The 19,042-nt window shown below is 32.2% G+C and overlaps 4 protein-coding genes and 1 pseudogene across 4 annotated transcripts; 3 read left to right on the top strand and 2 right to left on the bottom strand.

Annotated features, from left to right (window-relative positions):
• Positions 1-212: 212 nt before the first annotated feature.
• Positions 213-658, bottom strand: LOC123920796 (annotated as a pseudogene).
• A 421-nt stretch (positions 659-1,079) lies between these two features.
• On the top strand, positions 1,080-2,014 carry LOC123920781 (protein TRACHEARY ELEMENT DIFFERENTIATION-RELATED 7-like). Its single transcript, XM_045973100.1, has one exon. The coding sequence runs from the start codon at positions 1,135-1,137 to the stop codon at positions 1,855-1,857; it is 723 nt and encodes a 240-aa protein (XP_045829056.1). The 5' UTR covers positions 1,080-1,134; the 3' UTR covers positions 1,858-2,014.
• An 864-nt stretch (positions 2,015-2,878) lies between these two features.
• On the top strand, positions 2,879-3,376 carry LOC123920771 (peroxiredoxin-2B-like). The gene has a single exon (XM_045973089.1). The coding sequence runs from the start codon at positions 2,888-2,890 to the stop codon at positions 3,374-3,376; it is 489 nt and encodes a 162-aa protein (XP_045829045.1). The 5' UTR covers positions 2,879-2,887.
• A 1,128-nt stretch (positions 3,377-4,504) lies between these two features.
• Positions 4,505-8,022, top strand: LOC123920762 (stearoyl-[acyl-carrier-protein] 9-desaturase 6, chloroplastic-like). Its single transcript, XM_045973079.1, has 2 exons — positions 4,505-6,429; positions 7,381-8,022. The coding sequence occupies exons 1-2, from the start codon at positions 5,833-5,835 to the stop codon at positions 7,945-7,947; spliced, it is 1,164 nt and encodes a 387-aa protein (XP_045829035.1). The 5' UTR covers positions 4,505-5,832; the 3' UTR covers positions 7,948-8,022.
• Positions 8,023-9,233: 1,211 nt separating this feature from the next.
• On the bottom strand, positions 9,234-17,753 carry LOC123920758 (auxin efflux carrier component 6). Its single transcript, XM_045973069.1, has 7 exons — positions 17,226-17,753; positions 15,563-16,131; positions 12,759-12,966; positions 12,222-12,307; positions 11,380-11,537; positions 10,512-10,588; positions 9,234-9,637 (listed from the first exon to the last, which is right to left on the bottom strand). Exons 1-7 carry the CDS (start codon positions 17,654-17,656, stop codon positions 9,571-9,573), a joined length of 1,596 nt encoding a protein of 531 aa, XP_045829025.1. The 5' UTR covers positions 17,657-17,753; the 3' UTR covers positions 9,234-9,570.
• Between the last annotated feature and the right edge of the window lie 1,289 nt (positions 17,754-19,042).

Raw genomic sequence — 19,042 nt, 5'->3', positions numbered from 1 at the left:
TCTTTGTAAGACCCATGTTTTTTCATTACACTTAAACTTTTAGAAAAATATATTTCTGGACAGCAAAGTTTAAGTGTGCTAAAAACAATTGCAGAAGAGTCAACCTTGAACATGTATCGGCAACATACTACTCCCTCTCTCTCTGTTTTTTTTTTAAGCAATCTTGCCAAAAGGAAAGCTATCTCTAGGACAATACAGAGTTTTAAAGTAAATAAAATGATCATACAATTAATCTTCTTCCTCTCCCTCGTTCTCGGCAATGTTGAAGTACCTCAACTCAGGGACACTCCTATCTTTGTTTGAAGCAATCACTCTGAGCCAGTTTCTTACATTGTGTTTCTTCAAGTATTTCTTTGTCAAATACTTCAAATATCTCTTGGAAAAGTTACTGTCAGAGGTAACAGTGATCTTGGCTTGTCCCTAGTAACGGTGACGGAATCACCGAGAGCACCGGCTTTGCCACCGACCTTAATCCTCTCTTGAAGAAACTTCTCAAGAGAAGCAATGTCCATGATCTTGTCTTCCACTGGTTTAGCACAGTCAATGGTGAAGGTTGCACCCTTCTTCTTTCCCTTAGCTCCGGCAACACCACCGCGACTCATTTTTCCTTCTCTTATGTGAATCTCGTTCGAGAGAACCAGCGGTGAGAATAGAGATGAAAGCAGGTTGACATACTACTCCCTCTTCCGTGTCCAAATAGTATGTGTGTGCCTATGTGAAAGAAATAAAAACTGTATGTGCCTATGCAAGTTTTATTGGAGTCAATATTAACAAATTTCATGTCAATATTTTATCAAAATCAGACTTGTTATACCCAAGATACACAGTTTTCCAACGTCACATACAGCAAAGATCCTACCAAATTTTCAAATAATAATAAAAAACAGATCAGCAAGCATTATAAAGCAAAATAAGCTAAGTCTAAAAAATAAGAACAAGCAATACAAGTAAAATAAGCTAAGGAAGTCCAATGAGAAGTGTTTTCTACTACAAACAACCCTTGAGAAACTTTGCAAGAAAGTACCAACATATTTTTGCTTATAAATAAATCAAGTCAATAGTACACTAATTCCACACAACATATTCCAAACAAACAACTTTTAGAAACATCATTAATCGTACTAAAGAACCAAGATGGCCTCAATTCAACCCAACTTCTACTTTCCACACCCCCTCAACCCACCACCTTCCCACCCCTTCTATCCTCCACCATCACCTTTCCACCCTCCACCACCTCATTCCTTTCCTTCTCCGCCGCCACATGGACACCCTCCACCAGCTCTGCCACCATCACATCTATTTTCTCCTCCACCACCACATGTCCACCCCCCACCACCTCTGCCACCATCTCATCCATTTTCTCCTCCACCACCACATGTCCACCCCCCACCATCTCCACATCATCCCATTGCTCCTCCTCGACCGCCACACGTCCTCCCATCACCACCACCATTTCCACCCTCTCCCACTCCATACCACCCGACAGTCATTGTCATTGTGATCATCGGATTTGGTGGCTTTGCCTTACTTTCCATGCTTGCTTTCGCGTTATTTTGTTGTGTTCAGAAGAGGAAGAAGAAAAAGACACAAGAAACCGATATTGTTCATATCGATGAACATAAAAAGGTTACGGAAACAATTGTTCCTGGTCCTTTTGGAAAACCACCAACCGTGGTGATTACGGTCGAAGATGATGTTCATATTGATGAAGTAATTAAGAAGAATGAAGAAGTTGATCATGGTTTACATGCTGAACCATCAAAAGTTGAATCAAATGAAGACAATATTTCTAGTAGCAATGAAGTGGCAACTACCTCTTCTCCTGGTCGTGAACATCATCATGAGAACAAGTCTTAATGGGAAATGTTGTGTGTATATTCCCAGAGATATTATATACATGGACTCCAAACAAGGATCCTATTTCATCTAAATTTATTTCATTGAATAAATAACCTCAATTTGTTTTTGTTTGTTCATTTCGGTTTAATTATAAATTAACCCTTCGTTTATTAAATCTCCTTCTGACAAAGTAAATATAATTTGAATTTAAATATACCCATCCAGTTCAGGATGTCCCCGATTATTTGGAGCTGATATATGGGAATAATAAAAACGAGTCGTAATAAAAAAATGAAAAAAAAAATCCTCGATTTAAATTAAATTAACATCAATATTTTTTTTAGACGAACAAATTAACATCAATATTAACATAATGAGAATATGAAATTAAAATGTGAATGTATTAATAAGATAAAAAAAAATGAATAACTTTTTTTTAATAAATAATAGAGTAATTCACATATTAAATAAATCTATTATTTATTATTTTTAATAAATAATAGAGTAACATCAATATTAATTCACATATTACATTACGACGTTTTTCATAAAACTAAAACATGCATTTTAATATAATATTGACATGACTATGATTAATTGACAATTTAGTGTTATGTGGCATGAAAAAATAGTATTATGCCAGGTCACTATGCCACATCATCTCTAACTTAAATGAGAAAGTGGCATCATCGTCTAAAGTAATGAAAATCTTTGACCAAAATATATTAAAAAAAAAAGAAAGAAGAGAAATTTTAAATTATAGGAATAAAATCTTTAAAAAAATAAATAAATATTCAAATGATTAAAATTAAAATGGGAACATATTAATAAACCAAAAAACATAAATGGACAATATTTCTTTTAAATAATTAATAGAATAATACACATGTTATGTTTTTATTGGATCACCACTCATCACTACAAACCACGTGGCAGTGAGACATTTTTCCTAGAAATAAAATATGTCTATATAAACATGTTTTACATTCATAAGTAACACTATCACTTCAATTTTGAAGAAAATTGTGAATATATATCAACACCTTCAATGGCTCCAATTGAAGTGGGAAATGTGATTCCAAATGGCACCTTAGCCTACCTAGACGACTCAAGCAATATTCAATATGTTTCAATTCATTCCTTTGCTGCCAACAAAAAGGTCATCATCTTAGGTGTTCCTGGTGCTTTCACCCCCTTTTGTATCTCTGGCCATGTCCCTAGCTTCATTGAGATATCAGAAGTATTGCAAGCAAAGGGTGTTGATGAAATCATATGTATCAGTGTCAATGATCCATTTGTGATGAATGCATGGAACAAAACATTTCCAGAGAATAACCATGTCAAATTTCTTGCTGATGGTTCCGCCGCATATGCTCGTGCTCTTGGGTTGGAGATTGATCTCTCGGAGTTTGGCCTCGGCATTCGCTCTAAGAGGTTTTGTCTTCTTGTTGAAGACCTTAAGGTGAAGGTTGCAAAAGTTGAAGGTGGAGCACAATTCACCATCTCTAGTGCTCAAAAGATCATAAAAGCGCTTTGAAATGTGTTGTAACATTTTATGTTTGTATACTTTAGAATAAGGACATGATATGATATGATACATATTATATTATGGAGAAATAAAATTACTACTTTCATTTGAATAAAATAAATGTTATGTTATTCTAGCATAAAATGTTGACCGTTTTAAGTTAAGAAATAAATATTAAATCAACAAAATAAAATTTAAATAAAAAATGTTCAAATTATATAATTGGTGAAACAATTTTGAATTTTAAAAAGTTGCATCATTGAAATATATTGTTTAAAAAAGATGCGGTAGGATAGGCATTCTTTAGAACGAGATAATTTAAGTTAATATATTTTTCCCTTATTTATTAAAAACTTTTTAATCTTAATATGACTTAAATTAGTCTATATGAAAGAAATTGCAAAACCCAATTTAGTTTTGACTTTTGAGGTTACCATAGGTATGAAGTTTTGTGACTAATCTCCATCGGGGAACCTGTAAATCACATAAGCGGCTAACTGAACTTAATTTCCATGCACACGAGCGGCTAAAAATTGAACCATTGACCACTTACTTAATAGACCCAAGATCCTTATTACTTGGATCAACTCATTGGTAAAAAAGAAGAGCAACTTTTGAATACGTCGAATTAGCGAAGATGTATTCCCTTTGATATTGCACTTGTTTGTGACCATGTTTAAGAGAGCCTTTGAGAATAGTACTATTTATACATTCCATGATCAATATTATGCCGTTTCATTTAAAATAAGACAATTAAAGCAAGTAAATTATTCTTTGTAAAAAAAAAAAAACAAGTTATTGTTTTCAAGTAATTAATGAGTTCTTCATGAAATAAATTGAGATCGATTCCCAATAAAAATAATATTTGTCAAAATTTTACTGTTACCTCGCGGTCGAACTCTATTATCATATCTGCACTCCTCCTAAACCATATACATAAGGATAATTTATGTATATGGTAATTTTTGAAAGCTTTCAAGTACTTTCAACTATAAAATAGTTTAACAAACATTAAAATTGCACCAATAACTAAAACTAATCAGAACTTCTTTTTTCTTTCTTCTAGCCATTGCTTTTGTTATCCTCAGGGTCCAAGAATATTCGTCATCAAAAAAATAAATTTGTTTCTTTTGTTACATAGAATATGAATCAGATGTAAGTTTTTATAATATTATTTTTATGTTTTATAGGGATTAATATGTTGTTATAGGGAAGATTAATAAATTTTTATGATTTATAGTGTGACAAAATTAGAAGCAAATTTTTGTTTTTTTAATAAAATCAACGCAAAATTGAAACTAAGAGAAGACAAACATAATACAAACATTATATTTTTATATAGAAAGAAGAATGAAAACATACTCTTTAGTAAATAAAGACATTGTTAAATGTTGAAAATGACATAAGGAACGAAATTCACGTATGCTTATTTTTTTCCTATGACATAAGGAGTAATATTTATATATATACCATAATTTGAACGTCTTAATTGTCACCTTTATTATTTTACTTTTAAAATATATTATCCGTAAGTTTTAATAACTCTGTGAGCTATGAAAAGATTTAAAGCGAGTAAAAAAAATTGCACCAAAAATATATAGTCAGAAAAATGGAAAAGGTGAAGTTCCCTGCAAAAAATAGAGGCTAACGAAGATCCTAAATCCATTTTTTATTTTCGATTTATTAAATTCACCTTAAAAAAATTAAGTCGAGGTTACATGAAAAAACTAAGAATAAAAACAAAAAAAAAATGATAAATGCCGGTATATTTTTTTTCAAAAAAAAATATTAATAATGAGAGTCAAAAAACAGAAATAATAAATGAGAGTCAAAAAAGAAATTCATACCTGAAAAATAAAATTCAGTAATAATAAAAAGTAAAATAATCTTTTACCAAAAAAAGTGAAAAGATCTAAAAATAAATATTAATATAAATGTTTTGTCAAAAAAAAAAATATTAAATGTTGAAGAAATGTGCTGGCAATTACATCCACAGAATCACTATAACATGTACTATCATTCTCCAATAGTTCTTTCCTTTCCTTTCCACCAAAACCACAGCACCCCCTGTTTTACAAATCCCCCTTTTTTTACTATGACTCAAAACATGGTCTTCCCAATGCCACATAATATATAGTCAATGACATTTATACCCTTTTTTCTTTCTATCAATAATTTTCCAAAAACTATGTTAACATTAATTTCTCAACCAATTACACCCAACCCATATAAGCAAAATTCATGAAAATTTTACAAATTTCCACCCTCTCACATCTAATCATATCAATAAATCATTATATTAATAAAAAAATAAAATGGCATTTCTGTAAATTATTAAAAATACAAGGGTAATTATTATTCCAATTTCCTACAAATATATCTCACACAAACATCATTATTTTCATATGTACAATACAACATAGTATACACTATCATAAGCTAGTATCAAAATCAAAACCAAAACAATGCATATTGAAACATGTCACTACATTAAGACACTTCCATCAACATGGAACATTCCAAAAAACCACCGAATACATCGCCACCTATTACCACCACCAAGATCCACTATCATTGCCACACCACCACCGTCGCTAAAACTATCCAAAACACACACAATGCCACCAGAAAAACTTGAAATTTTCAAATCATTAGAAAATTGGGCATCTGAATCTGTTTTACCATTGCTTAAGCCTGTGGAACAATGCTGGCAGCCACAGAATTTTCTCCCGGATCCTTCGTTGAAATTCGATGAATTTACTGATCAGGTGAAGGCCCTTCGTGATCGTACAAAGGATCTTCCTGATGAGTATTTTGTTGTGTTGGTTGGTGATATGGTGACGGAAGACGCACTTCCGACATATCAGAGTATGATTAATGGTCTTGATGGTGTTGGTGATGAGATTGGTTCGAGTCCAAGTCCGTGGGCTATTTGGACACGGGCTTGGACTGCTGAAGAAAATAGACATGGAGATTTGCTTAGGAGTTATTTGTATCTTTCTGGTCGGGTTGATATGGAGAAGATTGAGAAAACTGTTCAGTACCTCATTGGTGCTGGCATGGTGAGATTTTTTTCCCTATTTTCCTTAATTGTACATTTTAAGGTAATGTAGGATGATTAAAAAAAATGATTAGATAAATTGTTTTCTACGGTAAGATTTAATTCATATTATACATACTCTAGCAATAATGATTTTTTTATCCTCTCAAATTAATCGTAATTGTTTCATGATTAAAAATGTTTGCCTGATTTTAATTTACTAACAGTATGAAACTTTTTATATTGATAGTGCTAGAAATTAAACTCTAATGAAGTATAATGATAAAAGAAAATAAAAATATTCATATATTAATTAAAGTGGTTGGTAGTTGTAGGAATATTTTAGGTGGATTTATATTTAAATAAATGTAAGTGTTATATTTTTTGACACATCAATGTAAGTATTATTAAAAAAGATTGCATTGGTTCTTGTCAAAAAAAAAACACATTGTATTGGTATTCTAAGTTAATTAAAAAATTGAGACTTAAAATTATTTTAAAAATTGCACTCTTCAATAATGTCTTTTAGTAGTTACCAACTTAGCTACTCTTACCGTACTTTGTGTGTTGTATTTAATTTGGATCCTTATGATTTTTGTCCTCTTGCAATGTCATTTTCTATTGGTATCAATTGTCATATCATCATATTATATAAAAATAAATGTATGATGGGGAAATGTTGTTTACATATCTATCTAAATAGAATCCTCTGTTTTTGTTTGATCACAAGTCATTTGATCATAGAGAATCATCTGTTTGTACAAAAAACTATCATTTTTTAGGTTCACTTTTTCACTATGTTACATGAATGAGGTGATATATTAATTTTTTTTAAGAGTAACATTTTATATATTTCACAATAAATTTGATCAATTGGTTTGCAGATTTTTTCTTCTTTTTTTTTTTAATTTCTAAAATGGATTTATTCTAAGTTGAAAATAATGTCACATTGTATTTTGTTTGCATTGGACAGGACCCAGGGACAGAAAACAACCCATACTTGGGATTTGTATACACATCATTCCAAGAGCGAGCGACATTTGTATCACATGGTAACACGGCTCGCTTAGCGAAAGAAGGTGGTGATCCCGTGCTTGCACGCATATGCGGTACCATTGCGGCAGATGAAAAGCGTCATGAGAATGCATACTCAAAAATCGTGGAGAAGCTTCTAGAAGTGGACCCTAATGGAGCAATGCTAGCCATTGGTGATATGATGGAGAAAAAAATCACAATGCCAGCACACCTTATGTACGATGGACAAGACCCTAAGCTATTTGAGCACTTTGCGGCCGTTGCGCAGCGTACCGGAGTGTACACGGCCAATGATTATGCTGATATCTTGGAGTTTTTAATCGAACGGTGGAGATTGGAGAAGCTGGAAGGACTAACGAGCGAGGGGAAAAAGGCGCAGGATTTCGTGTGTGGGCTAGCGCTGAGGATTAGGAGGCTGCAAGAGCGTGCTGATGCACGCGCTCGTAAGATGAAACCACATGGGGTTAAGTTTAGTTGGATTTTCAATAATGAGGTTATTTTGTAAGTTTTTTTTCTTATTAGTTGAGACTTTAGATTTTCACAACAACTTATCTTAATACAAAACAAGGGACTTTGGGAAGTATTGAATATGGTGCTACAAGAATGAACAATATGTTATATTACTTTTTTGTGTGGATGAAAAATAGGTGGGACTTATGATAGTTAAAATAGCCTATAATGTATGGAATTTTTTAAAACAAATAATGATATGTCATCAGCATGTTTTGGTCCTGATGATGTATGCATGTGGGAATATCAACATTTTGAACAAAGACAGATTCTCTCCCCATCTCCTAGTGTTCTTTTCTACCTCAAAACACGCAGAAAAATTTGAAAAACGTTTTTTGAATTTTCCTGTATGTTTTGGGTTAGAAAAAAAACATGGGTTGGGAAGAGAAAAATTCTTGAATAACAACGAAAACAGCCTAACAAAGTGTAGAAATTGGGCCCTGTAGCCCACTCTAAAAAAGAAGGAAATGTAAAATGGTCCTGAGTTAATTCTCAAGAAATTTTCTACCTCCAAAGATATTTTACATCAAAGAAGTTGCATTGAAACACTACAACATCAAGAATGGTTGATCTCAGACTCTTTGATGATAATTTTCACATCAAGAATCTTGGCCAGATTAAGCGTTTTTTGGGGCTGGAGGTGCTCATTGTACTACGATTTGTCCTTATGTCCGCGTAAATACTGCCTCGAGTTACTTTCTTATGTTGGTTTGACAACTTGCAAACCGGTCAACATCCCTCATGACTATGCATGTCGCCTCAAATCGGATGATTGTCCTCCCATCGATGATGTTGCTACTTATCGCAGCTTAGTTAAACGTCTTTTATGCTTAACCACGACCTAGACATTAGTTTTGCTACTAAAAGTCAGTTTATATCAAAACCTTTTATGAATCATCATCGTGCTTCGTTACCTTAAGGTCTATCCTGAGTGTGGTCTATTATTTATTCCCTTCTTGTCGTTACATCACTTGGTATTGTTTCTTCCTCGTCTATGTTCATATTCTGAAGCTGAATATCGAAATTTGGCTTCAACAACTCATGAGTTTCAACGGCTTACTTATTTGCTCTTGATAATACTACTCATATTTCCCACTTCAAGGTTTCAATTAATAATGAGGCCTCTGTTTCAAATATATGATCTCATTGAAGACAAAAAAATCTTCACCTTAGCGTGCCATAAACATTGTTATTATTGCGAAAGATAACATTATAAAAATGAAATCGAAAATCATACTAATTTACTACTTTTTGCGAAATTGTTATTTTTCAAAACCAACATTTTCCTAAAAAACAATGATATATTTAAAATTTATTAATCAGTTTTTGTGTCATCTAGTCACAGCCTTGTCTTACATGCACAAGTTTACAACCCTTTTGGCTTTTGAAATGTTGCCTTTAGACACAAGTCATTTTCTTTGCTAGTAGTGTCTATAATAATGAAAAACCATCTTATATAATGGTGGTCGGTGATGACATAATTATGGGGAATTTAGAATCTACTTTGATGAATTACAACATGGTTTAGTTTACATGTTATCATAGTTTGGAATTTGGATAATACTTACTTTTTTCAATACATTGATTCTTCTTTCAAGTTGTACTTTTTTCCTAGTCTTCACAAGCCAAGAAATATGTAGTAAATGAGAGTTATTGGCAAGGAAACTAACATGCCAAAGATAACCCTGCAAACCAAAAGAAGAGCACTTTTTTTAATCTATTTATATATGGATCATCTACAAGGAAATTAAATATGCTTAATCAATATATAGTACCATTAGCTTAGCTTAATTTATGAATCACCATAAATGTAGCCTCTATGTGATGTAGTCAGCCTTGCAAAAATGCATCTATTAGTACTTTTTTTTATACTAACTTTCTAGTTCTCAGGGGAAGGGGTCCCGATAATTCAGAGTTCGGCTACGAGGTAAATAAAGTCTGGCCAAGAATTGTTTCTATTAAAAATCAAACTCAGGTTCTCCCAAACGATTCGTTTGGTTAATTAGAACAATGTTTTTAGCATAGAAAACTAGTGTATGCTAATAATGATTACTTGCAAATAACTGGTAAATGAGGGTACAATTTTGCTAGAAGATTGCAGTGAAAAGGCAAATTAGTGGCCATTTTGAAACATCATTATATGCATAATTATTATGCTTGTCCAAATTATAAATGTCTGGTTGTTATATACAATTAATAATCGGTTTGATAGATTACAAGTATCCAAGCTAGGGATGCATAATAATTGATCAACTTATTAAGTGGGGTTCATAATAAGTAGATTAGTATCACAATAACTAGGAATAAGCTAATTATGACGATAAGAAATGTGACTTATATGCTCAATTAAAATTTTGAATTAAGATATAGTGTCAATGTCTCTTGATGGTGCTTCTCATGTCCGTTGTTACTCTCGATACTTCCCTCCGGATTATAACCGAACACTGATAAGTTATGTTATGAAGCATCCTAATTTATATTTCTTTGGCACAGTATTATATATTAAATGTAATTTAGTAAAACTTTCATTTCAATTATAAATTTTAGAAATTAACTTACCCTGTGCTTAAAATATCAGGATGCAGCCCATATTCTCTTGCAAATACAAATGGCACTATCCCTTGTGGAAGAGCAGCCTGAGAAGCAATATCAATTGAAGTCAAACTTAATTAAGTACCAACATATATACAACAATTTTATCTATGTCTAATATTTTCCCTTTATAAACAATTATCACAGAGGAAGCATACACACATTGTTCTGACATATTAGATATAAGTTCCATGTGCTGCATGTGTACATTCAGATATGAATTCATCATGGTCACGAGGTAGCCCGGTTGGTAAGTTAAGGGAGATTGAAAGAGTTATAAGGAAGAGTTTCCCAGCATTGTTTCAAATTTCGGTCCACATCAGCAAATGCGGCCGTAATATTGTTCATGCAGTAGTCTCTACAACCGCATTGCACTGCATTGCAGTGTGGATCACATGTACGACTGTAATGTAACTGCATCAGAAGATTTCAAACATGTTCGTTTAAGTCTTCTCATAAAATATTAAAATTCCAGAACCGCAAACCCTAAATACTATATTTAAGCACCTTTCAATCAGTATTTACGGAGCAAACTGAGACTCTATTGTGGGCCACTAAAAAAAAGACTATACTGTGGATAAATAGTGTAGTGGGACGGTGGTGCCACTTAGTATAGTTTGTGAAAATTAAAAAGCATTTCACTCGCAACAGCCGCAATGCGCGTCGCAGCAACTGCAATGACCGCAATCATAACGACTTCAACCGTATCCGCAATTTAAAACCATGATCCTGAGTTCGATCCTAGAAACTATCATAACCACTAACTTTACTAATATTTGCCTATAAAGAAAAGAAAGATATGAATTCATGCCACAAATATGGATAACACAAGTACCTGTACAATGGCAGTATGCAGTTTTTTCCCTCTCAATCCAATGGCAATGGATGATAATGACATTACAAGAGGACCACATAGGAATCTGATGCCCATTCCCATTGCTGCTCTTTTAGTACCACAGGCAATAATATGAGGCTGAAGTGCCATGAAAAGCCCTGCATAATTAACTTCCAGTGAGTATCTATTGCTGTATAGATTGATATAGTAACCATTTTTGTACTCATCTTAACAGTAAATATAGCAAAATAATTATTTCGATCTCACATTTTTCCATTTTCAATCTAACAATATATCATTATCATGTGCTAGCAAGACATAACATTTATTTTCTTGGGTTGCCTCAAACACCTGAGTACATAACAATGCATGTGTTTTTTTTTTCACCTGTTCCTGTCTTCTTTCACATTGCTACATTAAGGGTGAGTTTGATTGATATGCTAAAAAATAGAAACCGGTTATGAGACCGGACAAAATAAGTAGTAAGGAACATGACAAAAACAAGAAATTTTATCTCTCGCTGTATAATTTTTTGTCCATAGTACAATTATAGAAAAACGAAAAATATCTATTTTATTTTTTAATATAAAAAATATTATCTCTCTATCTCTTTTGGTATAATTTTGTCGTGTCATGTACTATCTTGTTATGTCCTGTACTATTATGTCTGGTATTTGCTGTTTTGCAAATCAAACGTGCAGTTCAATTTGTGGATTTGTATTTTAATGTATAACATTCATATTCATATATTGAAGAAACACCATGTGTGCAAGTGGGTGGGTGTTAAATGATTAATAAATCTTTATATTTGTAGTATATGTATAGTTATGTAGTTATGTTACCTAAGCTAAACATTGCCATCCCAAGACCTGCATCAGATATGATTTTGATAGATGATTTGATCAAACTAGGCATTTCTATATTCCATCTGCAAATTCAAATCATAAAATGTGTATGAAAATGTGCAAACTGCAAAATATAGCCTAAAACTATATATGAAAAAATCTTTTTACAAATAAATATTTAGGATATGACAAAATAGTTATCACATGGTCATTGGTACAACAATCAGTAAATCAAAACCGTTTGTTAAAAATCAATGGCTCACCATCGTATCTTTATTAAGCGGTTTCGACTTACTGATTGTGGTAATTGACTAGTGATTGGTGTAGTTATATTGTTATTTTCTTTATAGCACTGATATTTCATATTAAAAGCGTGTTAATTTTGTGTCTGACACCATATGTATCTGACACAACACTGAAACATATATTCAATTAATCACTTTTTCTTTTAAACTATTAGTAGTTTCTACGGATCAGTGTCCTGTCTGATATTCATATATCTGCTTAGTACTTATATTTCAGAATATCACTTACTTGAAGGAGATTAGGGACCAGAGAAGTCCTAATAGACTAGAATATGTATTAGGATTACGAGAAAGTTTTCTTCCAACTACAATAAGTATAAGCCTTAACATTACAAAGGCATATGGCATTTTCTGGTTACTCTCAATTTCATTTTTAGGGTCCACAGCTTCCTCTGCCATTGAGACTTTGAGGCTGTCTCTGAAGCTAATTTCCCTATCTATCATATAATAGCAAAAACATTACAAAAGATGTTAATCAATGAGTTAAGAAACAAATAAAAGACAAAAGATAGTGCTAGTAAATTAAGCTCACATTTCTCAACCACTTACATAATTAATTGATTGTGAATTAATGATGAAAGGAGACTTGGGTAACAAATATTGAAAAAAAATAGTATCAATAATTTGGTGTTATGACTTGGAAGTCAAATAATATGCACTATTAATATTTTCGGGGAAATAGATTTCTTGATGTAACTGGATCACACAATTTAAACCATCACTGTTAGATCTAAATTAATAGCAAAAATCGTTTAAAACTGATTTTATTATTGAGTAATTTGAATCATTTGATCTCAAATTAACAATCGAGATAAATTTTCTATTTTCACCGCAAAATAGGAAATCAGAAATCATATATTACCTTGACCATAACTACACACGTGCTCTCTACCAAATGATGGCTACTATCAATTAAATCTTAGACTAAGTAAAGTAACAAATTTATATAAAACTTAATGTTTCAACATTGCTTCTATCACTTACTATTTTCTTAACTTTTTAATTAGGTGAATGTTTTTTATATTCTAAGAAGATGGCGTGGGGGTGGGAGGGACCACTTGTCTAGTGTTCTGCAGTATCTATAGATTCAAAAAATCAATTATAAAGCCATCTTTTATGAAAGAAATTATGATGCTATCTTATTAAATCATTTTGCAGTGTTTACATGTATGTATATTCATTTCTCACGTGCAATTGTGTTATGATGAAACATATATAGAAATGATAATTATTATTTCCTCAGTTAAAGTCCATGCCGCAATCGGTCAGATGAGATGGTAAAATATCTCTTCTAATTTAACCAGAGATTTTAGGTTTGAATTCAGTCATGATAATGTAGCAGTGTTAAATCTCTTAAGAGAGAGTTTTGCTATTCATTGTGCAACTAGCTCAATAAACTAGTCTCTACACTTGCATGTATCAATATAAGAAAAATCCATGCTACAATTCATAAGATCATCAAAGGTGTAATGGTTTAGTTTTAGGTTCAAATTCAGAAATTACTAAACGTGGTGAAGAAATGATAGCAATGAATGGATGAGAATAGGACAAAGACATAGGCAATGGTCGGGGACAAAAGGTACACCCTATACCTGAAAGGCCGCATGGGCATGCGCTACAGAACAAACACATATACTGTGTTATTGCCAAAACACTGCCATTCGGATACTCCCTGGAAAAACTACAGTAATTCAAACTGATGACGTACTTCACCATTTGGGGTCGGGCGCGGGGCTGTGTTTGGTTTTGGAGAGAAAAAGAAAAGGAGATGATCCAAATCTCAAGTATTTTGGTCTATAAGACCGAACCCAACTCATACTACGCAGCGATATAGCCGAGTGAGTATATAAATTATGTTTGCGTGTGGTCAAGTGGTCGAGTTAAGGGCTGATTTATTATGATGTTAGGATGGCTAAATGAATATGTGAAGTAGTCTTAACGTAATCTTATGGAGTACCGTACTTGTTAAAAAAATTTATATCGATTGCGAGATGACTTAAATATGTGTTTATTAATAAGAGGTAATTTTCACTTTACAAACATGTTATGTAAGTTTGAGTTAGACTCAACTCTCGATTTTAAAAATACTATATATTATGTTTAGATTCTTAAGAGTAGTAGTATTATGTTTAGATTGACTTTGGCATCCCCTCAACCAGGGTTGACCATGATCAACACAGCCTCAAAACAAAAGTAGGGGGTTTCAAATTTTGAATTTGTTTAAAATTTCTAAAATATTTGTTGACAATTGACAGTGCTAACTTTATTACTTAATAACTATTCAAAATTTTATGAAATTTACATTATTTTAAATTTGAAGTGACACATAATAAAACGAATGAAGAGCTCTACCAAAAAAAAAAAAAAAAAAAAAAAACGAATGAAGAGGAGGAAATGTTTTATTCATATGCCACTCTTACTAGTACATGACAACATTTATTCACGTGACAATTGAAATAATTTAATGGATCCATCTTTTCGATTTTATTTGGTAGGCTTTATTCCTTTCTTGACTTTTTTTAAAAATATTATACAGATCTACATGGACCTATTTGTAAATAATTCCACAAACTTTATACACAATAATCTTCAATAATTTTTGGTTTTCGCTTTAAGTTTGTCTCTGCACATTAGAAAAACTGTTTGGAAAAACACAAATGAAAAAATTTAAAATGTATAATAATTTAATTAGTCACATTATTTAATACTATTTTATCTTTTTTTTCAATTAATATTTTCAAATTTTTGTGTGTAATTAAATGAAAATTATTTAGAATTGCGTCCAACTATGTATACCTTGAAAAACAGCTAGATCTCGTTTAATTCGTAAAAAACAATTATAACAATACAAGACAAAACAACATAGAGATTCAGGTTATTTATCTAACAACCAACGATTGAATGTAAAATAAAAGTTAATTTTTCACATGCAAACAAAAATAACTTTTACTCTTGTGTATTTTTGTTAGCATGCTGGACCACACCATATTCATTCACTATATTGTCCTAAGGAACATAATAACAAACACGTACCTGACATAGTAATGTCCTTGCATCCTTGTCTCTCTTCATCCCACCATTTCTCCGGTGACTCCCAAACCACCCTCCCTCGATCCACCACCGGCGAATCCCCCCTTAAACCCCTCCTTCCACCCACCGGCGACCTCCCCAACATCGGTGTACCAATCACATCCATTTCATTAACATTAGACCTCCGAGGTGTTGGCTGCAACGAATAAGCATCGGTCGAGGCATAACCGGAGAGACGTGGACTGGCATTGTCGAGAAAATTCATCGGTGTGTTGATGGAGAAAATGTCGGCATTGGAAAGATTAGAGAGTCTTGTAGGTGTAATGGTGTTGGTTATTGATGAGGTTGATCCTGGTGGTGCTGAGGAAATTGATCGTCGAATTCGAACTTTGATTCGTCCGTTTTCATCAGTTTCTGATTGGGTTGTCAGCGGCGCGTCATGGCCATAGAGGGAAATTACGTCGCTGTCGAGTTCAAATTTTTCTATGGAGGCTGCTGTGGTTCCTGGGAATGAGTTTTTGATCAAGAGTTTGGCTGCTCTGTATTCTAATAGGAAGAGAAGTAGAGTATACCTGAACCCAAAATTAAATAATTTAAACAATTAGATGTAAAATAAAAATACAATATACAATCATTACATGTTAAAAATATATTTTGACCAGAATAATTAATTAAGATAAATGATAATATGCATTTTCGATATAATTATTTTTTATAACAATTTTTTCCATAAATTAATTTTATATTGACATCCGATGAGTTTAATATTTTATTGTTATTTGAAAATGCAGTTATGAAATTAACTTAATTAGTACGAGTAATCAACCTGTCATTTCTTGTTTTAAGAAATTTAGAAAAAAAAAAGATTTATTTTAAAGAGAAAAACTTATTAAATAACAGGTAATTTTTTAATCTATCTCTTGATCTATAAGGTGTTAATTCGGTGTTTGACCTTGTAATCTCAAGCAGTGGAATTTAAATTTTTTAAAAAGTATTGTAAAAGGGTCATTTGTATCACGTTGATAATAATATTTCCATTCTTTAATTTAAAAAAGTCATTTGTTTCATAAATTAGTAGAAGAACATGGTTGAATAAAACTTTAAAGCATTGGTATGAGAATTTTTTTAAAAAAAATTCTTCAATTTTTATGGACATTTTACATTTCAATATTTTTCATTTTGTACAATGGTATACATCTCTAAAAATGTTTTGAAAAACATGTTCTTACTTTTAATCAATTGTTGGGAATTTATGTCATTTCTCTCTTCATTTTCATAAATTAAAGAAAATGTATATATATATATATATATATATATATATATATATATATATATATATATATATATATATATATATTTGTATAATAGAATTTTACTAAAATAAGTTATGTTTCAATTACAAACTTGAGAAAGAAATAAACAAACAAGTAATTTCAATCAATCCATTTATTTGTCCTCTAGTACAAACATATATTATTGTATAGAAGTTTGTTGGGAATTCGTTCGGGATAACAAAAGTTTGATTCTTGAGATAAACAATTCTTAGAAATTTTATTTACTGTGTAGTCGAATTCAGAATTATCAGAACGCTTTTTCTCTGAAAACGATAAGATTAACACACACAAAAAATTAAAGAAATTAAATATCACTAGCTAATATTACATACCATATGATGCATTGAAGGACAACTAGTTGCACCATGAGACTTTGAGTGAAATCACCATACATAGCTTGAAGTAAAGGGATACCCATAACAAGGGTATTAGGCAAAGTAGCAACTGAGAACAAAGTTATAACCCAATCCAATGAGCCTTTAGTAAAGAAAATAGCCCAAATGGAAAGTAAAAAGAGAACAATAAGCTTAGAAATTGTATCAGCTAAGATGAATTTAATGTCCATTTGATAAGGATTATTGAGAGAAATGAAATGAAAAGATAGAACTGGAACAGCAAAAACTGCCACAAATCTGTTTATGCCTGAACATTGATCTGAAGTGAACATTTTGCAACACTTTACTGAACCGTAAGCAACTAACATTGCAAAATATAATGGTACCATTGAACACATCACGTTGTATAAATCTTGTCCTGTCACCATCTTTTGATTGAAAATAGATAATTATGTGTGGGGGGAGAGGGAGGGAGATGTGTATATTTATAAGATTTTTTGTTTATTGTAATGTTTTGCTATGGTTAGGAAAATGAAGGGTAGGGGAGAATGGATATATATATATGGGGGTTACAGGACATTCAAGGACTTTTTTGCCCTTTGAAAATTCTTAAATTTACTTTTGTGGTATTATGCTTAGTGTTAGTGGTATTTGCGGTTGTTATTGTTTGTTAATAACGTTTAATGATTGTCATTTATAACACGTTTCGGTGTGGCAAAAGTCAGTTGGAAATACTAAATAGTAAAGTGACTAATATGGGAGGAAATATCGAACACAAAGCATAAGACACGTGAAATCGACTTGTATTGCTTGCAACAAGTCTCATTGTTAAGTTGTGCTATTTAAATATTTGTCATTGATAAATATAAAATTACATTGAGTAAATGAAGGTAAGAAAAATACAAGCAACGGTTTGAGTTGTGTTTTTGGCATTTTGAAAATATTTTGACTAAATTGCTTTTTCTATTCTCTAATTTTTACACAAACTTACGATTTTGATTCACTAACTTTCATAATAGCACTTTTAGCCCCATAAATTAGTCCATTTTGTAAAATGTTGGTCCTCATTAATTTTGATCAAGTAAATGCATATGTGGCAAGTGACTAACACGTCATGTTTGCATGTCTTGCCACATATGCTGACGTAGCATGCGAGTCAGTCATTGTCCACGTGGCAGAACATGTTAACGTTGCATGTGAGTCACTTGTCATATATGCAATGACTTGGTCAAAATTAGTGGGGGGTCAATCTTTTACGAAAGGGGCTAAAGTTAGGGGGTCGAAAGTGTTATTATGAAAGGTAGGGAATAAAATCGCAAGTTTATAAAAGTTAGGGGTCCTGTTGTAAACAAAGGGGATTGCTTTCTCATTAATCATTCCAATCATACAAGCTCTCTATATATAGAGAGATACACATACACAAGCCTAACAACTTGGCCCAATGTCAAGGCAAGCCCACTAGCGCGCGCGCCACTAAGGCCTGCTATACAATGCCTTGGCCTGCTATACAAATGCCTTGGCTTGCAAGCTATGTGACTCTAACATACACTCCCCTAAACTGAACATCCCATACAGTTTACATCAAACAAAAATGCAAAAGACAATGCTAAACAAACTGAAAGAACCACAGGACTTAAGCCAAACTGTGAACATCACAAAGTCCAAGCCTTTCTCTGAATCTGCAAAATGACTCAAGCTTCAAAGCCTTGGTCATAATGTCTGCTATCTGATCTTGAGTGCTGCAATGAATGAGCTTCACCACTCCATCCTTGGTCAAGTCTCTCAGAAAATAGAACCTCACATCAATGTGTTTA

The sequence above is a fragment of the Trifolium pratense genome, linkage group LG1, assembly GCF_020283565.1.
Source record: "Trifolium pratense cultivar HEN17-A07 linkage group LG1, ARS_RC_1.1, whole genome shotgun sequence".
In the NCBI taxonomy this organism is placed as follows: Eukaryota; Viridiplantae; Streptophyta; class Magnoliopsida; order Fabales; family Fabaceae; genus Trifolium; species Trifolium pratense.
This window is presented reverse-complemented; position numbering and strand designations above follow the sequence as displayed.